Source organism: Cololabis saira, chromosome 22 (assembly GCF_033807715.1).
Source record: "Cololabis saira isolate AMF1-May2022 chromosome 22, fColSai1.1, whole genome shotgun sequence".
Lineage (NCBI taxonomy): Eukaryota > Metazoa > Chordata > Actinopteri > Beloniformes > Belonidae > Cololabis > Cololabis saira.
Genome location: NC_084608.1, coordinates 37,563,417 through 37,587,697, shown reverse-complemented (window position 1 = coordinate 37,587,697; position 24,281 = coordinate 37,563,417). Strand labels below are relative to the sequence as shown.

The window sequence follows — 24,281 nt, the reverse complement described above, 5'->3', positions numbered from 1 at the left end:
GTCAGAACCGTGCAGGAGTTCCAGAGTGAGGTAGGTGGACCGGGTACCGGTCCTGGTACCAGACCCAGCGGGTCAGAACCGTGCAGGAGTTCCAGAGTGAGGTAGGTGGACCGGGTACCGGTCCTGGTACCAGACCCAGCGGGTCAGAACCGTGCAGGAGTTCCAGAGTGAGGTACGTGGACCAGTACCGGTCCTGGTACCAGACCCAGCGGGTCAGAACCGTGCAGGAGTTCCAGAGTGAGGTAGGTGGACCGGGTACCGGTCCTGGTACCAGGTCCAGCGGGTCAGAACCGTGCAGGAGTTCCAGAGTGAGGTACGTGGACCTGGTACCGGTCCTGGTACCGGTCCTGGTCCTGGTCCGGGTGGACCCGGTTCCAGGTCCAGGTCAACATTAATCCCGACATTTCCAATGTTCCAGCTCAAGTACAAGGAGGGTCAGGGTTCAGAGTGGGTCCTGGTTCTGGTTCTGCTCCCTCCGGGACCAGAACCAGAACCAGGACCAGGACCAGGACCAGGACCTGACCCGGTTCTGTTTGTGTTCCAGGTCAGGTACAAGGAGGACGGGAAGAGACGAGCCTCGGTGTCTCTTTACTCTCTCCTGCCGGAGACGCCGGAGATTCAGCACAAGCTGGAGATGACGCAGCTGCAGAGCCAGGTAACCACGGTAACCACGGTAACCACGGTGACCACGGTAACCAGGTAACCAGGGTAACCATGGTAACCATGGAAACCACGAAGATGGGTTGGAACTAGACTAGAAACCTCAGTCAGATAACCACGGAAACCACGGAAACCACGGAAACCGCAGTCGGTCCGAACTGAGACCTGAACCTAGTGCTGGGCGGTATGACCAAAAATTTATATCACGGTATTTTTTTTTTCATGCACAACTGGGTGTTAACCACATTTTCTAATGATTTGGAAAGGAATTGCTGCAGTAAATTGTCTTAGAATGGCCTATTTTACCGTCATGAGGAGGAAATATTGTAGAAAAACATGAATGTCCACACTAGTATAAATACAGGTTTACACTAGTATAAATACAGGTTTACACTAGTATAAATACAGGTTTACACTAGTATAAATACAGGTTTACACTAGTATAAATACAGGTTTGCATTAGTATAAATACAGGTTTACACTAGTATAAATACAGGTTTGCACTAGTATAAATACAGGTTTGCACTAGTATAAATACAGGTTTACACTAGTATAAATACAGGTTTACACTAGTATAAATACAGGTTTGCACTAGTATAAATACAGGTTTGCACTAGTATAAATACAGGTTTGCACTAGTATAAATACAGGTTTACACTAGTATAAATACAGGTTTACACTAGTATAAATACAGGTTTACACTAGTATAAATACAGGTTTGCACTAGTATAAATACAGGTTTGCACTAGTATAAATACAGGTTTGCACTAGTATAAATACAGGTTTGCACTAGTATAAATACAGGTTTACACTAGTATAAATACAGGTTTACACTAGTATAAATACAGGTTTACACTAGTATAAATACAGGTTTGCACTAGTATAAATACAGGTTTACACTAGTATAAATACAGGTTTACACTAGTATAAATACAGGTTTACACTAGTATAAATACAGGTTTGCACTAGTATAAATACAGGTTTACACTAGTATAAATACAGGTTTACACTAGTATAAATACAGGTTTACACTAGTATAAATACAGGTTTGCACTAGTATAAATACAGGTTTGCACTAGTATAAATACAGGTTTACACTAGTATAAATACAGGTTTGCACTAGTATAAATACAGGTTTGCACTAGTATAAATACAGGTTTACACTAGTATAAATACAGGTTTACACTAGTATAAATACAGGTTTACACTAGTATAAATACAGGTTTACACTAGTATAAATACAGGTTTACACTAGTATAAATACAGGTTTACACTAGTATAAATACAGGTTTACACTAGTATAAATACAGGTTTACACTAGTATAAATACAGGTTTACACTAGTATAAATACAGGTTTACACTAGTATAAATACAGGTTTACACTAGTATAAATACAGGTTTACACTAGTATAAATACAGGTTTACACTAGTATAAATACAGGTTTACACTAGTATAAATACAGGTTTGCACTAGTATAAATACAGGTTTGCACTAGTATAAATACAGGTTTACACTAGTATAAATACAGGTTTACACTAGTATAAATACAGGTTTGCACTAGTATAAATACAGGTTTGCACTAGTATAAATACAGGTTTGCACTAGTATAAATACAGGTTTACACTAGTATAAATACAGGTTTACACTAGTATAAATACAGGTTTACACTAGTATAAATACAGGTTTACACTAGTATAAATACAGGTTTACACTAGTATAAATACAGGTTTACACTAGTATAAATACAGGTTTACACTAGTATAAATACAGGTTTACACTAGTATAAATACAGGTTTACACTAGTATAAATACAGGTTTACACTAGTATAAATACAGGTTTACACTAGTATAAATACAGGTTTACACTAGTATAAATACAGGTTTACACTAGTATAAATACAGGTTTACACTAGTATAAATACAGGTTTACACTAGTATAAATACAGGTTTACACTAGTATAAATACAGGTTTACACTAGTATAAATACAGGTTTGCACTAGTATAAATACAGGTTTGCACTAGTATAAATACAGGTTTGCACTAGTATAAATACAGGTTTGCACTAGTATAAATACAGGTTTACACTAGTATAAATACAGGTTTACACTAGTATAAATACAGGTTTACACTAGTATAAATACAGGTTTACACTAGTATAAATACAGGTTTACACTAGTATAAATACAGGTTTACACTAGTATAAATACAGGTTTGCACTAGTATAAATACAGGTTTACACTAGTATAAATACAGGTTTACACTAGTATAAATACAGGTTTGCACTAGTATAAATACAGGTTTACACTAGTATAAATACAGGTTTACACTAGTATAAATACAGGTTTATACTAGTATAAATACAGGTTTGCACTAGTATAAATACAGGTTTACACTAGTATAAATACAGGTTTGCACTAGTATAAATACAGGTTTACACTAGTATAAATACAGGTTTACACTAGTATAAATACAGGTTTACACTAGTATAAATACAGGTTTACACTAGTATAAATACAGGTTTACACTAGTATAAATACAGGTTTGCACTAGTATAAATACAGGTTTGCACTAGTATAAATAAAGGTTTGCACTAGTATAAATACAGGTTTACACTAGTATAAATACAGGTTTACACTAGTATAAATACAGGTTTACACTAGTATAAATACAGGTTTGCATGGCCTCACGTGTGCCGGCGCTAGGACCCTGCGGACGCCTGGTGTGTCGTCGGGCGGTGTTTTCCTTCATGCTTCCTGCAGCGTCACATGCAAACACAAACACACGGACCTGCAGAAACATTTCTTTATATCATGTTGTCTGTCACCCGCAATATTTTTTCCGCCATAGTTAGCTAGCTACAAACTCTATACACCCCATAATTTATAATAATATGCCCGCACTCTCAGCAGCGGTACTCGCATCGTTAAGGCTGATTTATGGTTCCGCGTTACACCAACGCAGATCCTACGGCGCAGGGTACGCAGCGAGCGGCCGTACGGTGCACGTCACCGCGTACCCTACGGCGTAGGCTCTGCGTTGGTGTAACGCGGCACCATAAATCAGGCTTTGCTAGGCAACGAAGCAGGTTGACTCACGTTGCAGAACAGCTGCAGAGGCTCCTAAACGTAAATGATCATAGATCATTGGGCGGCCCTGCCAGGCCCATACAGTGGTAGGGGAAACACTGTCCAGCGGCGCTACTTTCCGCTGCGCGGCGTGGCGGAACGTAGCGCCGCACAGCGTTCCCAATGTTGTGTGCGCTACTGTACATACTCACCGGTATTACGGTATATGGAAAATTCATATCATAAGAAAAATAAACACCGGTATTCGGTATGAACCGGTATACCGCCCAGCACTACCTGAACCTGTGTCTCTGCAGGTGAACTACCGTAGAAACCTCAGTAACCACGGTAACCACGGAGACGGTGTGTCTCTGCAGGTGAACTACCGTAGAAACCTCAGTAACCATGGTAACCATGGAGACGGTGTGTCTCTGCAGGTGAACTACCGTAGAAACCTCAGTAACCATGGAGACGGTGTGTCTCTGCAGGTGAACTAACGTAGAAACCTCAGTAACCATGGTAACCATGGAGACGGTGTGTCTCTGCAGGTGAACTACCGTAGAAACCTCAGTAACCATGGAGACGGTGTGTCTCTGCAGGTGAACTAACGTAGAAACCTCAGTAACCACGGTAACCATGGAGACGGTGTGTCTCTGCAGGTGAACTACCGTAGAAACCTCAGTAACCACGGTAACCATGGAGACGGTGTGTCTCTGCAGGTGAACTACCGTAGAAACCTCAGTAACCACGGTAACCATGGAGACGGTGTGTCTCTGCAGGTGAACTAACTACTCAGTAACCACGGTAACCATGGAGACGGTGTGTCTCTGCAGGTGAACTAACGTAGAAACCTCAGTAACCACGGTAACCATGGAGACGGTGTGTCTCTGCAGGTGAACTACCGTAGAAACCTCAGTAACCACGGTAACCATGGAGACGGTGTGTCTCTGCAGGTGAACTACCGTAGAAACCTCAGTAACCATGGTAACCATGGAGACGGTGTGTCTCTGCAGGTGAACTACCGTAGAAACCTCAGTAACCATGGTAACCATGGAGACGGTGTGTCTCTGCAGGTGAACTAACTACTCAGTAACCACGGTAACCATGGAGACGGTGTGTCTCTCCAGGTGAACTACCGGCCCAAGCTGACGGTGCGAGGAGCTCCGTCCTCTCTCTACTCTCAGCTGCCGGACACGGCCCAGATCCAGTTCGCCAGGGAGATGACGGAGCTGCAGAGTGAGGTACCGGAACCCCGACCTCTGACCCCCCATGACCTCTGATGTTACCTGACCCCCATGACCTCTGACCCCGCCCCGACCTCTGACCCCCCCGTGACCCCCGACTACAACCAAACAACCAAACAACAACAAACTTCGCAATTATAACTTCAACTTGTCGATACAACATTAACTTGGCGATTATAATCTTAATTTAGCCATTACACCCTTAACTTGGTGATAGAACCTTAACTTGGTGGAACCAACAAACTTGGTTATTACTAGGGATTTGTCTCGATAACATAGTGTACCGATCCGATACTTCTACCACAAAAATAACTAGGCTAAAATGCAATGAAAAATGCAATGAATTGGAAGATTCAGATTTTATTTGCAACAGAAATTCAATTTTAAACAAAACTCGGCCGGCTAGGCTACATTGAGCTGTTACTTTTCTTTTATCCCTTTTATCCACGTACGCGTCAATCTCATGACATCACTGGTGATTGTTTGGTATAAATGTTAAATGTTTTTGCATGTTTTGTCACATTTACACAGACTCAAACACACACAGAGTTTCTATGAGTTCATGTTTGTTCTAGTTCTGCCTGGTTAAAAAGAAAAGGACAAAGGCTGGACATTTTGTGCTACTTGTGCTTAATTTATTTTTTTTATTCTGTTATTATTTTATTATTTATTAAAGTACTTGAATTTACTTTAAAATTAATTTAATTTAATTTAGCTATTCTTTATTTTTTATTCATTTTATTGAATGATGATTCAAGATGATTATTTTGTACTTCAGACGTTACTCAACAGTTACTCAGTACTTGAGTAGTTTTTTCACCAAGTACTTTTTTACTTTTACTCAAGTAATTATTTGGATGATACTTTTTACTTCTAATTGAGTCATAATATTCTGAAGTAACAGTACTTTTACTTAACGACCCCCCCCCCTGCACCGTAATCCCTGACCCCCCCGTGACCCCGCCGTGACCCCCCCGTGACCCCTGACCTTGTGGTTTCAGAGCAAGTACCGGGACGGCGGGCGCCGGAGTCTCAGCCAGAGTTTCTACTCTCAGCTGCCGGAAACTTCCCAGACGCAGTTCGCCAGAACCGTGGCCGCGATGCAGAGCCAGGTGAGAACCGGACCTGGACCTGGACCTGGACCTGGACCTGGACCAGGACCAGGTCCAGGTCCAGGTCCAGGTCCAGGTCCAGGTCCAGGACCCCCAGACCCCCCACCGATGTTCCCCGGTCTCAGACGTGTCTCGTCCCCAGACCCGGTACCGCGAGGCTGGCAGGAAGGAGACGGCGGCGTCGCTCTACGCGGGTCTCCCGGAGACGCTGGACACGGTTCACGCCAGAGACGTGACGGAGCTGCTCAGCCAGGTAGCTGCTAACCGCTAACTGCTAACACCAGAGACGTGACTGAGCTGCTCAGCCAGGTAGCTGCTAACCGCTAACCGCTAACGCCAGAGACGTGACGGAGCTGCTCAGCCAGGTAGCTGCTAACCGCTAACCGCTAACGCCAGAGACGTGACGGAGCTGCTCAGCCAGGTAGCTGCTAACCGCTAACCGCTAACGCCAGAGACGTGACGGAGCTGCTCAGCCAGGTAGCTGCTAACCGCTAACCGCTAACGCCAGAGACGTGACGGAGCTGCTCAGCCAGGTAGCTGCTAACCGCTAACCGCTAACGCCAGAGACGTGACGGAGCTGCTCAGCCAGGTAGCTGCTAACCGCTAACCGCTAACACCAGAGACGTGACGGAGCTGCTCAGCCAGGTAGCTGCTAACCGCTAACACCAGAGACGTGACGGAGCTGCTCAGCCAGGTAGCTGCTAACCGCTAACACCAGAGACGTGACGGAGCTGCTCAGCCAGGTAGCTGCTAACCGCTAACACCAGAGACGTGACGGAGCTGCTCAGCCAGGTAGCTGCTAACCGCTAACCGCTAACGCCAGAGACGTGACGGAGCTGCTCAGCCAGGTAGCTGCTAACCGCTAACCGCTAACACCAGAGACGTGACGGAGCTGCTCAGCCAGGTAGCTGCTAACCGCTAACACCAAAGACGTGACGGAGCTGCTCAGCCAGGTAGCCGCTAACCGCTAACCGCTAACGCCAGAGACGTGACGGAGCTGCTCAGCCAGGTAGCTGCTAACCGCTAGGTAGCTGCTAACCGCTAACACCAGAGACGTGACGGAGCTGCTCAGCCAGGTAGCTGCTAACCGCTAACCGCTAACGCCAGAGACGTGACGGAGCTGCTCAGCCAGGTAGCTGCTAACCGCTAACCGCTAACGCCAGAGACGTGACGGAGCTGCTCAGCCAGGTAGCTGCTAACCGCTAACCGCTAACACAAGAGACGTGACGGAGCTGCTCAGCCAGGTAGCTGCTAACCGCTAACCGCTAACGCCAGAGACGTGACGGAGCTGCTCAGCCAGGTAGCTGCTAACCGCTAACACCAGAGATGTGACGGAGCTGCTCAGCCAGGTAGCTGCTAACCGCTAACACCAGAGACGTGACGGAGCTGCTCAGCCAGGTAGCTGCTAAGCGCTAACCGCTAACACCAGAGACGTGACGGAGCTGCTCAGCCAGGTAGCTGCTAACCGCTAACGCCAGAGACGTGACAGAGCTGCTCAGCCAGGTAGCTGCTAACCGCTAACCGCTAACGCCAGAGACGTGACGGAGCTGCTCAGCCAGGTAGCTGCTAACCGCTAACACCAGAGACGTGACGGAGCTGCTCAGCCAGGTAGCTGCTAACCGCTAACACCAGAGACGTGACGGAGCTGCTCAGCCAGGTAGCTGCTAAGCGCTAACCGCTAACACCAGAGACGTGACGGAGCTGCTCAGCCAGGTAGCTGCTAACCGCTAACCGCTAACGCCAGAGACGTGACGGAGCTGCTCAGCCAGGTAGCTGCTAACCGCTAACACCAGAGACGTGACGGAGCTGCTCAGCCAGGTAGCTGCTAACCGCTAACACCAGAGACGTGACGGAGCTGCTCAGCCAGGTAGCTGCTAACCGCTAACACCAGAGACGTGACGGAGCTGCTCAGCCAGGTAGCTGCTAACCGCTAACGCCAGAGACGTGACGGAGCTGCTCAGCCAGGTAGCTGCTAACCGCTAACCGCTAACACCAGAGACGTGACGGAGCTGCTCAGCCAGGTAGCTGCTAACCGCTAATGCCAGAGACGTGACGGAGCTGCTCAGCCAGGTAGCTGCTAACCGCTAACCGCTAATGCCAGAGACGTGACGGAGCTGCTCAGCCAGGTAGCTGCTAACCGCTAACGCCAGAGACGTGACGGAGCTGCTCAGCCAGGTAGCTGCTAACCGCTAACGCCAGAGACGTGACGGAGCTGCTCAGCCAGGTAGCTGCTAACCGCTAACGCCAGAGACGTGACGGAGCTGCTCAGCCAGGTAGCTGCTAACCGCTAACCGCTAACACCAGAGACGTGACGGAGCTGCTCAGCCAGGTAGCTGCTAACCGCTAACCGCTAACGCCAGAGACGTGACGGAGCTGCTCAGCCAGGTAGCTGCTAACCGCTAACCGCTAACACCAGAGACGTGACGGAGCTGTTCAGCCAGGTAGCTGCTAACCGCTAACCGCTAACGCCAGAGACGTGACGGAGCTGCTCAGCCAGGTAGCTGCTAACCGCTAACCGCTAATGCCAGAGACGTGACGGAGCTGCTCAGCCAGGTAGCTGCTAACCGCTAACGCCAGAGACGTGACGGAGCTGTAAAGTTTAGTTTTTACAAGGAGAAATAAAATCAGTAAGATGAAACATAACTAGATGTTACAGCACGATACAATGTACATAATTGTGATAAAAAGCGGAAAAAATAATTATAAGTGTATATATTCCTGTAGATATTTTACCCAGAGATAAGGTGCTTGAAGATTTTGAAAATAACCCTTGAAAGTGCTTGAAAAGTGCTGGAATTTGACCTTGAAAAATGTGCAGGAACCTGGTTTTATTTCTTCTTCCATAAAAACTAAACTATACAGTTCTGACATGAGTGTAAACCCAAAGCCAAAGCTTTTATTTTTTCAGTCCCGACAAAAAATAAAAGCTTTCATCGTGTTGGGAATAAAAAATAAAAGCATGTCGGGACTAAAAAATAAAAAATTTGACCTTGAATCGTGCAGGAACCTGTAATAACCAGATAACTAATAATAATAATATAATAATAATAATAATACTAATTTCCAGGTGAAGTACCAGGAGGACGGGAAGAAGGAGATGAGCATGAATCTTTACTCTCTGCTGCCGGAAACCATCGACACCAAACACGCCAGGGAGGCCTCGGACCTGCAGAGTGAGGTACGTTACCCAGGTCCAGGTCCTGGGGGGTCCTGGGAGGACCTGGGGGGACCTGGGAGGACCTGGGGGGACCTGGGAGGTCCTGGGGGGTCCTGGGAGGTCCTGGGAGGACCTGGGAGGACCTGGGAGGTCCTGGGGGGACCTGGATGGACCTGGGGGGTCCTGGATGGACCTGGGAGGACCTGGGGGGACCTGGGAGGACCTGGGGGGACCTGGGAGGTCCTGGGAGGACCTGGGGGGACCTGGGAGGTCGTGGGAGGTCCTGGGAGGACCTGGGAGGTCCTGGGGGACCTGGGAGGTCCTGGGGGGACCTGGGGGGTCCTGGGGGGTCCTGCGGGGTCCTGGGAGGTCCTGGGAGGTCCTGGGAGGACCTGGGAGGTCCTGGGAGGACCTGGGAGGACCTGGTCCTGGGAGGTCCTGGGAGGACCTGGGAGGTCCTGGGAGGACCTGGGAGGTCCTGGGAGGACCTGGGAGGACCTGGTCCTGGGAGGTCCTGGGAGGACCTGGGGGGTCCTGGGAGGACCTGGGGGGTCCTGGGGGGTCCTGGGGGGACCTGGGGGGACCTGGATGGACCTGGGAGGACCTGGGGGGACCTGGGGGGTCCTGGGGGGTCCTGGGAGGACCTGGGAGGTCCTGGGAGGACCTGGGGGGTCCTGGGGGGTCCTGGGAGGACCTGGGGGACCTGGGAGGTCCTGGGAGGACCTGGGGGGTCCTGGGGGGTCCTGGGAGGACCTGGGAGGACCTGGGGGGACCTGGGGGGTCCTGGGGGGTCCTGGGAGGACCTGGGGGACCTGGGAGGTCCTGGGAGGACCTGGGGGGTCCTGGGGGGTCCTGGGAGGACCTGGGAGGTCCTGGGGGGTCCTGGGAGGACCTGGGAGGTCCTGGGGGGTCCTGGGAGGTCCTGGGAGGTCCTGGGAGGTCCTGGGAGGTCCTGGGAGGTCCTCTAATCTCCTCTAAGGACCTCTAAGGACAGGCAGACTAAAACCTTTTTGAGTTTTCGTCGACTAAAAACTTTTTGAGTTTTCGTCAACTAAAACTAGACTAAAAACTTTTTGAGTTTTCGTCGACTAAAACTGGACTAAAACCTTTTTGAGTTTTCGTCGACTAAAACTAGATTAAAACCTTTTTGAGTTTTCGTCGACTAAAACTAGATTAAATCCTTTTTGAGTTTTCGTCGACTAAAACTAGACTAAAACCTTTTTGAGTTTTCGTCGACTAAAACTAGACTAAAAACTTTTTGAGTTTTCGTCGACTAAAACTGGACTAAAACCTTTTTGAGTTTTCGTCGACTAAAACTAGACTAAAAACTTTTTGAGTTTTCGTCAACTAAAACTAGACTAAAAACTTTTTGAGTTTTCGTCGACTAAAACTGGACTAAAACCTTTTTGAGTTTTCGTCGACTAAAACTAGATTAAAACCTTTTTGAGTTTTCGTCGACTAAAACTAGACTAAAACCTTTTTGAGTTTTCGTCGACTAAAACTAGACTAAAAACTTTTTGAGTTTTCGTCGACTAAAACTGGACTAAAACCTTTTTGAGTTTTCGTCGACTAAAACTAGATTAAAACCTTTTTGAGTTTTCGTCGACTAAAACTAGACTAAAACCTTTTTGAGTTTTTGTCGACTAAAACTAGACTAAAACCTTTTTGAGTTTTCGTCGACTAAAACTAGACTAAAGACTTTTGAGTTTTCGTCGACTAAAACCTTTTTGAGTTTTCGTCGACTAAAACTAAAATAAAAGTTTTTTGAGTTTTTGTCGACTAAAACTAGACTAAAACCTTTTTGAGTTTTTGTCGACTAAAACTGGACTAAAACCTTTTTGCATTTTCGTCGACTAAAACTAGACTAAAACATTTTTGTGTTTTCGTCGACTAAAACTAGACTAAAGACTTTTGAGTTTTCGTCGACTAAAACTAAACTAAAACCTTTTTGAGTTTTCGTCGACTAAAACTGGACTAAGTCGACTAAAACTAGACTAAAACCTTTTTGAGTTTTCGTCGACTAAAACTGGACTAAGTCGACTAAAACTAGACTAAAACCTTTTTGAGTTTTCGTCGACTAAAACTGGACTAAGTCGACTAAAACTAGACTAAATCCTTTTTGAGTTTTCGTCGACTAAAACTAGACTAAGTCGACTAAAACTGGACTAAATCCTTTTTGAGTTTTCGTCGACTAAAACTAGATTAAAACCTTTTTGAGTTTTCGTCGACTAAAACTAGATTAAATCCTTTTTGAGTTTTCGTCGACTAAAACTGGACTAAGTCGACTAAAACTAGATTAAATCCTTTTTGAGTTTTCGTCGACTAAAACTGGACTAAGTCGACTAAAACTAGACTAAAACTTTTTGAGTTTTCGTCGTCTAAAACTAGACTAAAACTTTTTGAGTTTTCGTTGACTAAAACTAGATTAAAACCTTTTTGAGTTTTCGTCGACTAAAACTAAACTAGAAACATTTTGAGTTTTCGTCGACTAAAACCTTTTTGAGTTTTCATCGACTAAAAACTTTTTGAGTTTTCATCGACTAAAAACTTTTTGAGTTTTCGTCGACTAAAACTAGACTAAGTCGACTAAAACTGGACTAAAACCTTTTTGAGTTTTCCTCGACTAAAACTAGACTAAGTCGACTAAAACTGGACTAAAACCTTTTTGAGTTTTCCTCGACTAAAACTAGACTAAGTCGACTAAAACTAGACTAAAACTTTGTTGAGTTTTCGTTGACTAAAACTAGACTAAGTCGACTAAAACCTTGTTGAGTCTTCGTCAGTGTCCTCAGAGGAGATATGAGGACCTCAGATCTCCTGGTATCTCCTGGTATCTCCTGGTATCTCCTGATCCAGCGTTTGTCCTGCAGGTAAAGTACCGTCAGGGTCTGAAGCAGGAGATCCAGACCAGTTTGTACCACCAGCTCCCGGAAACCACGGAGACGCATCTGGCCAAATATCTGTCGGAGCTGCAGAGCGACGTGAGTGTTACGTCCTCGTGTTACGTCCTCGTGTTACGTCCTCGTGTTACGCCCTCGTGTTACGTCCTCGTGTTACGCCCTCGTGTTACGTCCTCGTGTTACGTCCTCGTGTTACGCCCTCGTGTTACGTCCTCGTGTTACGTCCTCGTGTTACGTCCTCGTGTTACGTCCTCGTGTTACGCCCTCGTGTTACGCCCTCGTGTTACGTCCTCGTGTTACGTCCTCGTGTTACGTCCTCGTGTTACGTCCTCGTGTTACGTCCTCGTGTTACGTCCTCGTGTTACGTCCTCGTGTTACGTCCTCGTGTTACGCCCTCGTGTTACGTCCTCGTGTTACGTCCTCGTGTTACGTCCTCGTGTTACGTCCTCGTGTTACGTCCTCGTGTTACGTCCTCGTGTTACGTCCTCGTGTTACGTCCTCGTGTTACGTCCTCGTGTTACGTCCTCGTGTTACGCCCTCGTGTTACGTCCTCGTGTTACGTCCTCGTGTTACGCCCTCGTGTTACGCCCTCGTGTTACGTCCTCGTGTTACGTCCTCGTGTTACGTCCTCGTGTTACGTCCTCGTGTTACGTCCTCGTGTTACGCCCTCGTGTTACGCCCTCGTGTTACGCCCTCGTGTTACGCCCTCGTGTTACGTCCTCGTGTTACGCCCTCGTGTTACGCCCTCGTGTTACGTCCTCGTGTTACGTCCTCGTGTTACGTCCTCGTGTTACGTCCTCGTGTTACGTCCCCGTGTTACGTCCTCGTGTTACGTCCCCGTGTTACGTCCTCGTGTTACGCCCTCGTGTTACGTCCTCGTGTTACGCCCTCGTGTTACGTCCTCGTGTTACGTCCTCGTGTTACGTCCTCGTGTTACGTCCTCGTGTTACGTCCCCGTGTTACGTCCCCGTGTTACGTCCTCGTGTTACGTCCTCGTGTTACGTCCTCGTGTTACGCCCTCGTGTTACGTCCTCGTGTTACGTCCTCGTGTTACGTCCTCGTGTTACGTCCTCGTGTTACGTCCTCGTGTTACGTCCTCGTGTTACGTCCTCGTGTTACGTCCTCGTGTTACGTCCTCGTGTTACGTCCTCGTGTTACGTCCTCGTGTTACGTCCTCGTGTTACGCCCTCGTGTTACGCCCTCGTGTTACGTCCTCGTGTTACGTCCTCGTGTTACGTCCTCGTGTTACGTCCTCGTGTTACGTCCTCGTGTTACGTCCTCGTGTTACGCCCTCGTGTTACGTCCTCGTGTTACGTCCTCGTGTTACGCCCTCGTGTTACGCCCTCGTGTTACGTCCTCGTGTTACGTCCTCGTGTTACGTCCTCGTGTTACGTCCTCGTGTTACGTCCTCGTGTTACGTCCTCGTGTTACGTCCTCGTGTTACGCCCTCGTGTTACGCCCTCGTGTTACGTCCTCGTGTTACGTCCTCGTGTTACGTCCTCGTGTTACGTCCTCGTGTTACGTCCTCGTGTTACGTCCTCGTGTTACGCCCTCGTGTTACGTCCTCGTGTTACGTCCTCGTGTTACGCCCTCGTGTTACGCCCTCGTGTTACGCCCTCGTGTTACGTCCTCGTGTTACGTCCTCGTGTTACGTCCTCGTGTTACGTCCTCGTGTTACGTCCTCGTGTTACGCCCTCGTGTTACGCCCTCGTGTTACGCCCTCGTGTTACGCCCCGTTGCCGGGGAAAGAATAAAATAAAAAGGGTGTAAAAACGACACGACCACGACGGGTTAACAACCAGAGTGTATTATTCTTCTCCTTCAACACGGGAGCATTCGTATTAGGTGCATTTGTAATCAACTGCTGTGCAACAGATTCGCCACAGACTTAATAAAGAAAATAAAACACAATTGAAGTTCTGGAAATAACTTATACAAATGAATTCTTATAAAAAGGTAAGTAAAATATTGTAACAAAAAATGATATAAAATAAAGTATTTTTCTATACACGTGCCATTACTGTCTCTGTTATCTTCTACGCCTGCAGGAAACATCAGCTGAGCACAGAATCATTTTAACCTTTTTAACTCAAGACACATGGAAACAAGGAATTATTCTCTTTTAACTTACACTTTCTAATGAATTATTATATGAACATATGAAAATTATTAACAATCAGGTCTTATTATTACCATTGCTTATATTCTGTTCTGAACAACATGTTATCCCATTCAGCATTATAATCATGACATAGTCTTTTTAATCACCTTTTTGCCATGAATTATTATTCTCAGCCATTAACTCTTGGTTCAACTTAGCTGTGTTTTTTATCATGTTCATTTTTATCACCATGACACTCGCATCGCCTCCTGAAACTAGAACTAAATCATCTAAAAGAAAGACGATTTAAAAATGACAGCTGGTGATAAATGTTGGGTTCCCGACGTTTATCGTCCCAGTAACGAGACGTTTATCGTCCCGGTAACGTGACGTTTATCGTCCCGGGAACGTGACGTTTATCGTCTCGTTACTGGGACGTTTATCGTCCCGGTAACGTGATGTTTATCGTCTCAGTAACGAGACGTTTATCCCGGTAACGTGACGTTTATCCCGGTAACGTGACGTTTATCGTCTTGTTACTGAGACGTTTATCGTCCCGGTAACGTGACGTTTATCTCAGTAACGTGACGTTTATCGTCTCAGTAACGTGACGTTTATCTCAGTAACGTGACGTTTATCGTCCCGGTAACGTGACGTTTATCTCAGTAACGTGACGTTTATCGTCTCAGTAACGTGACGTTTATCTCAGTAACGTGATGTTTATCGTCTCAGTAACGTGACGTTTATCTCAGTAACGTGACGTTTATCGTCTTGTTACTGAGACGTTTATCGTCCCGGTAACGTGACGTTTATCTCAGTAACGTGACGTTTATCGTCTCAGTAACGTGACGTTTATCTCAGTAACGTGACGTTTATCGTCTCGTTACTGAGACGTTTATCGTCTCAGTAACGAGACGTTTATCTCAGTAACGTGACGTTTATCTCAGTAACGAGACGTTTATCGTCTCAGTAACGTGACGTTTATCTCAGTAACGTGACGTTTATCTCAGTAACGTGACGTTTATCTCGGTAACGAGACGTTTATCGTCTCAGTAACGTGACGTTTATCTCGGTAACGTGACGTTTATCTCGGTAACGAGACGTTTATCTCAGTAACGTGACGTTTATCGTCTCGGTAACGTGACGTTTATCTCAGTAACGTGACGTTTATCTCAGTAACGTGACGTTTATCTCAGTAACGTGACGTTTATCTCGGTAACGTGACGTTTATCTCAGTAACGAGACGTTTATCGTCTCAGTAACGTGACGTTTATCGTCTCAGTAACGTGACGTTTATCTCAGTAACGTGACGTTTATCTCGGTAACGAGACGTTTATCGTCTCAGTAACGTGACGTTTATCTCGGTAACGTGACGTTTATCTCGGTAACGAGACGTTTATCTCAGTAACGTGATGTTTATCGTCCCGGTAACGTGACGTTTATCTCGGTAACGTGACGTTTATCTCAGTAACGTGACGTTTATCGTCCCGGTAACGTGACGTTTATCTCGGTAACGTGACGTTTATCTCAGTAACGTGACGTTTATCGTCTCGGTAACGAGACGTTTATCTCAGTAACGTGACGTTTATCGTCCCGGTAACGTGACGTTTATCTCGGTAACGTGACGTTTATCTCAGTAACGTGACGTTTATCTCAGTAACGTGACGTTTATCCCGGTAACGTGATGTTTATCTCAGTAACGTGACGTTTATCCCGGTAACGTGACGTTTATCGTCTCAGTAACGTGACGTTTATCTCAGTAACGTGACGTTTATCTCAGTAACGTGACGTTTATCCCGGTAACGTAACGTTTATCTCAGTAACGTGACGTTTATCTCAGTAACGTGACGTTTATCTCAGTAACGTGACGTTTATCTCGGTAACGAGACGTTTATCGTCTCAGTAACGTGACGTTTATCTCGGTAACGTGACGTTTATCTCAGTAACGTGACGTTTATCTCAGTAACGTGACGTTTATCTCAGTAACGTGACGTTTATCTCAGTAACGTGACGTTTATCTCAGTAACGTGACGTTTATCTCAGTAACGTGACGTTTATCTCAGTAACGTGACGTTTATCTCGGTAACGTAACGTTTATCTCGGTAACGTGACGTTTATCTCAGTAACGTGCCGTTTATCTCGGTAACGTAACGTTTATCTCAGTAACGTGACGTTTATCTCAGTAACGTGACGTTTATCTCGGTAACGTAACGTTTATCTCGGTAACGTGACGTTTATCTCAGTAACGTGCCGTTTATCTCGGTAACGTGACGTTTATCGTCTCGTTACTGAGACGTTTATCTCGGTAACGTGACGTTTATCTCAGTAACGTGACGTTTATCTCAGTAACGTGACGTTTATCTCAGTAACGTGACGTTTATCTCGGTAACGTAACGTTTATCTCGGTAACGTGACGTTTATCTCAGTAACGTGCCGTTTATCTCGGTAACGTGACGTTTATCGTCTCAGTAACGTGACGTTTATCGTCTCAGTAACGAGACGTTTATCGTCTCGTTACTGAGACGTTTATCGTCCCGGTAACGTGATGTTTATCTCAGTAACGTGACGTTTATCTCGGTAACGTGACGTTTATCTCAGTAACGTGCCGTTTATCTCGGTAACGTGACGTTTATCGTCTCAGTAACGTGACGTTTATCGTCTCAGTAACGAGACGTTTATCGTCTCGTTACTGAGACGTTTATCGTCTCAGTAACGAGACGTTTATCGTCTCGTTACTGAGACGTTTATCGTCTCAGTAACGAGACGTTTATCGTCCCGGTAACGAGACGTTTATCGTCTCGTTACTGAGACGTTTATCGTCCCGGTAACGTGATGTTTATCTCAGTAACGTGACGTTTATCTCGGTAACGTGACGTTTATCTCGGTAACGTGACGTTTATCTCAGTAACGTGACGTTTATCTCAGTAACGTGCCGGTCCTGAGGAACTGCTTCTGCGTCTCCAGGTGAAGTACAAGGAGTCGGGGAAGAAGGAGAGCGGCAGCTCGCTCTACTCTCTGCTTCCCGCTACGCTGGAAACTCAACACGCCAAGGAGGCCACGGAGCTGCTGAGTGAGGTGAGTAGCGTAGCAGCGTAGCACGGTAGCGTAGCAGCGTAGCACGGTAGCGTAGCAGCGTAGCACGGTAGCGTAGCAGCGTAGCAGCGTAGCACGGTAGCGTAGCAGCGCCGCTGGCGAGGGCCGGAGACACCGGAGACACCGGTTGACCGACATTTAGACTTTATTCTCGACATTTTTAATGTTTTCTCACCATTTTCGACTGTTTTCTCACCATTTTGACCTTTTTCTCACCATTTTCGACTGTTTTCTCACCATTTTCGACTGTTTTCTCACCATTTTGACCTTTTTCTCACCATTTTCGACTACTGTTTTCTCACCATTTTGACCTTTTTCTCACCATTTTCGACTGTTTTCTCACCATTTTGACCTTTTTCTCACCATTTTCGACTGTTTTCTCACCATTTTCGACTTTATTCTCGACATTTCTACTGTTTTCTCACCATTTCGACTTTTTTCTCACCATTTTCGACTGTTTTCTCACCATTTTCGACTGTTTTCTCACCATTTTCGACAGTTTTCTCACCATTTTGACCTTTTTCTCACCATTTTCGACTGTTTTCTCACAATTTTGACCTTTTTCTCACCATTTTGACTGTTTTCTCACCATTTTGACCTTTTTCTCACCATTTTCGACTGTTTTCTCACCATTTTGACCTTTTTCTCACCATTTTGACTGTTTTCTCACCATTTTGACCTTTTTCTCACCATTTTCGACTGTTTTCTCACCATTTTGACCTTTTTCTCACCATTTTCGACTGTTTTCTCACCATTTTGACCTTTTTCTCACCATTTTCGACTACTGTTTTCTCACCATTTTGACCTTTTTCTCACCATTTTCGACTGTTTTCTCACCATTTTGACCTTTTTCTCACCATTTTCGACTACTGTTTTCTCACCATTTTGACCTTTTTCTCACCATTTTCGACTGTTTTCTCACCATTTTGACCTTTTTCTCACCATTTTCGACTGTTTTCTCACCATTTTGACCTTTTTCTCACCATTTTCGACTACTGTTTTCTCACCATTTTGACCTTTTTCTCACCATTTTCGACTGTTTTCTCACCATTTTGACCTTTTTCTCACCATTTTCGACTGTTTTCTCACCATTTTCGACTGTTTTCTCACCATTTTCGACTGTTTTCTCACCATTTTCGACTGTTTTCTCACCATTTCGACTTTTTTCTCACCATTTGACTGTTTTCTCACCATTTTCACCTTTTTCTCACCATTTTCGACTGTTTTCTCACCATTTTGACCTTTTTCTCACCATTTTCGACTGTTTTCTCACCATTTTGACCTTTTTCTCACCATTTTCGACTGTTTTCTCACCATTTTCGACTGTTTTCTCACCATTTCGACTTTTTTCTCACCATTTGACTGTTTTCTCACCATTTTGACCTTTTTCTCACCATTTTCGACTGTTTTCTCACCATTTTGACATTTTTCTCACCATTTTCGACTGTTTTCTCACCATTTTGACCTTTTTCTCACCATTTTCGACTGTTTTCTCACCATTTTCGACTGTTTTCTCACCATTTTGACCTTTTTCTCACCATTTTCGACTGTTTTCTCACCATTTTGACCTTTTTCTCACCATTTTCGACTACTGTTTTCTCACCATTTTGACCTTTTTCTCACCATTTTCGACTGTTTTCTCACCATTTTGACCTTTTTCTCACCATTTTCGACTGTTTTCTCACCATTTTCGACTGTTTTCTCACCATTTTGACCTTTTTCTCACCATTTTCAACTGTTTTCTCACCATTTTGACCTTTTTCTCACCATTTTCGACTACTGTTTTCTCACCATTTTGACCTTTTTCTCACCATTTTCGACTGTTTTCTCACCATTTTGACCTTTTTCTCACCATTTTCGACTGTTTTCTCACCATTTTCGACTGTTTTCTCACCATTTTCGACTGTTTTCTCACCATTTCGACTTTTTTCTCACCATTTTCGACTGTTTTCTCACCATTTTCGACTGTTTTCTCACCATTTTCGACAGTTTTCTCACCATTTTGACCTTTTTCTCACCATTTTCGACTGTTTTCTCACAATTTTGACCTTTTTCTCACCATTTTGACTGTTTTCTCACCATTTTGACCTTTTTCTCACCATTTTCGACTGTTTTCTCACCATTTTGACCTTTTTCTCACCATTTTCGACTACTGTTTTCTCACCATTTTGACCTTTTTCTCACCATTTTCGACTGTTTTCTCACCATTTTGACCTTTTTCTCACCATTTTCGACTGTTTTCTCACCATTTTGACCTTTTTCTCACCATTTTCGACTACTGTTTTCTCACCATTTTGACCTTTTTCTCACCATTTTCGACTGTTTTCTCACCATTTTGACCTTTTTCTCACCATTTTCGACTGTTTTCTCACCATTTTCGACTGTTTTCTCACCATTTTCGACTGTTTTCTCACCATTTTCGACTGTTTTCTCACCATTTCGACTTTTTTCTCACCATTTGACTGTTTTCTCACCATTTTCACCTTTTTCTCACCATTTTCGACTGTTTTCTCACCATTTTGACCTTTTTCTCACCATTTTCGACTGTTTTCTCACCATTTTCGACTGTTTTCTCACCATTTCGACTTTTTTCTCACCATTTGACTGTTTTCTCACCATTTTGACCTTTTTCTCACCATTTTCGACTGTTTTCTCACCATTTTGACATTTTTCTCACCATTTTCGACTGTTTTCTCACCATTTTGACCTTTTTCTCACCATTTTCGACTGTTTTCTCACCATTTTCGACTGTTTTCTCACCATTTTGACTTTTTTCTCGACATTTCGACGGTTCTCTCTGTAGCATGTATTTGGCTGTAACTACTGTAATAAAATGCAGCAAATAGCTAGCGTTAGGCTAGTAACCTCAGAAGACTAGACTCAGCCGAGGAGAACACGTATGATGCAGTGAATGAAGACACAGAGCGTGTATTAGAAAAAACACAAACTAATTACTCAAACGTTGAAAAATAAATATGGCCACGTAAAAAATAAACTTTCTTCAAGTATTGGAATTCAAATTAACAAAAAAATATAAACAATGACTTCAGCTTAGTTAGCTTATGTCAGGTGCAGCATTAGCTTCAATTCTGTTCCACACGATTTCCTCAAGTGTGGAATAAAGAAAATACATCAACTCAAAACCATCCCAAAAACAACAAAACAACCCGCCAAAATAAACCATGGATGTGGGAAACCCACCCAAAAAATAAAGTTCACTGTTAGAGTTCTGTTCCTAGAGTTCTGTTTCTAGAGTTCTGTTTCTAGAGTTCTGTTTCTAGAGTTCTGTTTCTAGAGTTCTGTTTCTACAGTTCTGTTTCTAGAGTTCTGTTTCTAGAGTTCTGTTCCTAGAGTTCTGTTTCTAGAGTTCTGTTTCTAGAGTTCTGTTTCTAGAGTTCTGTTTCTAGAGTTCTGTTTCTAGAGTTCTGTTTCTAGAGTTCTGTTCTTCAGAGTTCTGTTTCTAGAGTTCTGTTTCTAGAGTTCTGTTTCTAGAGTTCTGTTTCTAGAGTTCTGTTTCTAGAGTTCTGTTCCTAGAGTTCTGTTTCTAGAGTTCTGTTTCTAGAGTTCTGTTCCTAGAGTTCTGTTTCTAGAGTTCTGTTTCTAGAGTTCTGTTTCTAGAGTTCTGTTTCTAGAGTTCTGTTTCTAGAGTTCTGTTTCTAGAGTTCTGTTTCTAGAGTTCTGTTTCTAGAGTTCTGTTTCTAGAGTTCTGTTTCTAGAGTTCTGTTTCTAGAGTTCTGTTTCTACAGTTCTGTTTCTAGAGTTCTGTTTCTAGAGTTCTGTTTCTAGAGTTCTGTTCCTAGAGTTCTGTTTCTAGAGTTCTGTTTCTAGAGTTCTGTTCCTAGAGTTCTGTTTCTAGAGTTCTGTTCTTCAGAGTTCTGTTTCTAGAGTTCTGTTTCTAGAGTTCTGTTTCTAGAGTTCTGTTTCTAGAGTTCTGTTTCTAGAGTTCTGTTCCTAGAGTTCTGTTTCTCAGAGTTCTGTTCCTAGAGTTCTGTTTCTAGAGTTCTGTTCCTAGAGTTCTGTTTCTAGAGTTCTGTTTCTAGAGTTCTGTTTCTAGAGTTCTGTTTCTAGAGTTCTGTTTCTAGAGTTCTGTTTCTAGAGTTCTGTTTCTAGAGTTCTGTTTCTAGAGTTCTGTTTCTAGAGTTCTGTTTCTAGAGTTCTGTTTCTAGAGTTCTGTTTCTACAGTTCTGTTTCTAGAGTTCTGTTTCTAGAGTTCTGTTTCTAGAGTTCTGTTCCTAGAGTTCTGTTTCTAGAGTTCTGTTTCTAGAGTTCTGTTCCTAGAGTTCTGTTTCTAGAGTTCTGTTCTTCAGAGTTCTGTTTCTAGAGTTCTGTTTCTCAGAGTTCTGTTCCTAGAGTTCTGTTTCTAGAGTTCTGTTTCTAGAGTTCTGTTTCTAGAGTTCTGTTCCTAGAGTTCTGTTCCTAGAGTTCTGTTTCTAGAGTTCTGTTCCTAGAGTTCTGTTTCTAGAGTTCTGTTCTTCAGAGTTCTGTTTCTAGAGTTCTGTTTCTAGAGTTCTGTTTCTACAGTTCTGTTTCTAGAGTTCTGTTTCTAGAGTTCTGTTTCTACAGTTCTGTTTCTAGAGTTCTGTTTCTAGAGTTCTGTTTCTAGAGTTCTGTTCCTAGAGTTCTGTTCCTAGAGTTCTGTTCCTAGAGTTCTGTTTCTAGAGTTCTGTTCCTAGAGTTCTGTTTCTAGAGTTCTGTTCTTCAGAGTTCTGTTTCTAGAGTTCTGTTTCTAGAGTTCTGTTCCTAGAGTTCTGTTTCTAGAGTTCTGTTTCTAGAGTTCTGTTTCTAGAGTTCTGTTTCTAGAGTTCTGTTTCTAGAGTTCTGTTCCTAGAGTTCTGTTTCTAGAGTTCTGTTTCTAGAGTTCTGTTTCTAGAGTTCTGTTCCTAGAGTTCTGTTTCTAGAGTTCTGTTTCCTCAGAGTTCTGTTCCTAGAGTTCTGTTTCTAGAGTTCTGTTTCTAGAATTCTGTTTCTAGAGTTCTGTTTCTAGAGTTCTGTTCCTAGAGTTCTGTTTCTAGAGTTCTGTTCTTCAGAGTTCTGTTTCTAGAGTTCTGTTTCTAGAGTTCTGTTTCTAGAGTTCTGTTCCTAGAGTTCTGTTTCTAGAGTTCTGTTCCTAGAGTTCTGTTTCTAGAGTTCTGTTCCTAGAGTTCTGTTTCCTCAGAGTTCTGTTCTTCAGAGTTCTGTTCCTAGAGTTCTGTTTCTAGAGTTCTGTTTCTAGAGTTCTGTTTCTAGAGTTCTGTTCCTAGAGTTCTGTTTCTAGAGTTCTGTTCCTAGAGTTCTGTTTCTAGAGTTCTGTTCTTCAGAGTTCTGTTTCTAGAGTTCTGTTCCTAGAGTTCTGTTTCTAGAGTTCTGTTCCTAGAGTTCTGTTTCTAGAGTTCTGTTTCTCAGAGTTCTGTTTCTAGAGTTCTGTTTCTAGAGTTCTGTTCCTAGAGTTCTGTTTCTAGAGTTCTGTTTCTAGAGTTCTGTTTCTAGAGTTCTGTTTCTAGAGTTCTGTTCCTAGAGTTCTGTTTCTAGAGTTCTGTTTCTAGAGTTCTGTTTCTAGAGTTCTGTTTCTAGAGTTCTGTTTCTAGAGTTCTGTTTCTAGAGTTCTGTTTCTAGAGTTCTGTTCCTAGAGTTCTGTTTCTAGAGTTCTGTTCTTCAGAGTTCTGTTTCTAGAGTTCTGTTTCTAGAGTTCTGTTTCTAGAGTTCTGTTTCTAGAGTTCTGTTCCTAGAGTTCTGTTTCTAGAGTTCTGTTTCTAGAGTTCTGTTTCTAGAGTTCTGTTTCTAGAGTTCTGTCTCTAGAGTTCTGTCTCTAGAGTTCTGTTTCTAGAGTTCTGTTTCTAGAGTTCTGTTTCTAGAGTTCTGTTTCTAGAGTTCTGTTTCTAGAGTTCTGTTTCTAGAGTTCTATTTCTAGAGTTCTGTTTCTAGAGTTCTGTTTCTAAAGTTCTGTTTCTAGAGTTCTGTTTCTAGAGTTCTGTTTCTAGAGTTCTGTTTCTAGAGTTCTGTTTCTAGAGTTCTGTTTCTAGAGTTCTGTTTCTAGAGTTCTGTTTCTAGAGTTCTGTTTCTAGAGTTCTGTTTCTAGAGTTCTGTTTCTAGAGTTCTGTTTCTAGAGTTCTGTTTCTAGAGTTCTGTTCCTAGAGTTCTGTTTCTAGAGTTCTGTTTCTAGAGTTCTGTTTCTAGACTTCTGTTTCTAGAGTTTTGTTTCTAGAGTTCTGTTCCTAGAGTTCTGTTTCTAGAGTTCTGTTCCTAGAGTTCTGTTTCTAGAGTTCTGTTTCTAGACTTCTGTTTCTAGACTTCTGTTTCTAGAGTTCTGTTCTTCAGAGTTCTGTTTCTAGAGTTCTGTTTCTAGAGTTCTGTTTCTAGAGTTCTGTTCCTAGAGTTCTGTTTCTAGAGTTCTGTTTCTAGAGTTCTGTTTCTAGAGTTCTGTTCCTAGAGTTCTGTTTCTAGACTTCTGTTTCTAGAGTTCTGTTTCTAGAGTTCTGTTTCTAGAGTTCTGTTTCTAGAGTTCTGTTCCTAGAGTTCTGTGTCTAGAGTTCTGTTTCTAGAGTTCTGTTTCTAGAGTTCTGTTTCTAGAGTTCTGTTCTTCAGAGTTCTGTTTCTAGAGTTCTGTTTCTAGAGTTCTGTTCTTCAGAGTTCTGTTTCTAGAGTTCTGTTTCTAGAGTTCTGTTCTTCAGAGTTCTGTTTCTAGAGTTCTGTTTCTAGAGTTCTGTTCTTCAGAGTTCTGTTTCTAGAGTTCTGTTCTTCAGAGTTCTGTTCCTAGAGTTCTGTTTCTAGAGTTCTGTTTCTAGAGTTCTGTTTCTAGAGTTCTGTTCTTCAGAGTTCTGTTTCTAGAGTTCTGTTTCTAGAGTTCTGTTTCTAGAGTTCTGTTTCTAGAGTTCTGTTCTTCAGAGTTCTGTTTCTAGAGTTCTGTTTCTAGAGTTCTGTTTCTAGAGTTCTTTTTCTAGAGTTCTGTTTCTAGAGTTCTGTTTCTAGA

The 24,281-nt window shown here is 43.8% G+C and overlaps 1 protein-coding gene across 1 annotated transcript in view; it reads left to right on the top strand.

The window, feature by feature from the left end:
- LOC133423427 (nebulin-like) overlaps positions 1 to 24,281 on the top strand; it is a 66,318-nt gene that overhangs the window by 6,110 nt on the left and 35,927 nt on the right. Inside the window, exons 7-13 of the mRNA XM_061713600.1 lie at positions 545 to 655; positions 4,856 to 4,969; positions 5,974 to 6,084; positions 6,227 to 6,337; positions 9,152 to 9,262; positions 12,112 to 12,222; positions 17,207 to 17,317. Of these exons, the coding sequence (XP_061569584.1) occupies positions 545 to 655; positions 4,856 to 4,969; positions 5,974 to 6,084; positions 6,227 to 6,337; positions 9,152 to 9,262; positions 12,112 to 12,222; positions 17,207 to 17,317 (780 nt within the window). The remainder of the gene's footprint in view (positions 1 to 544; positions 656 to 4,855; positions 4,970 to 5,973; positions 6,085 to 6,226; positions 6,338 to 9,151; positions 9,263 to 12,111; positions 12,223 to 17,206; positions 17,318 to 24,281) is intronic.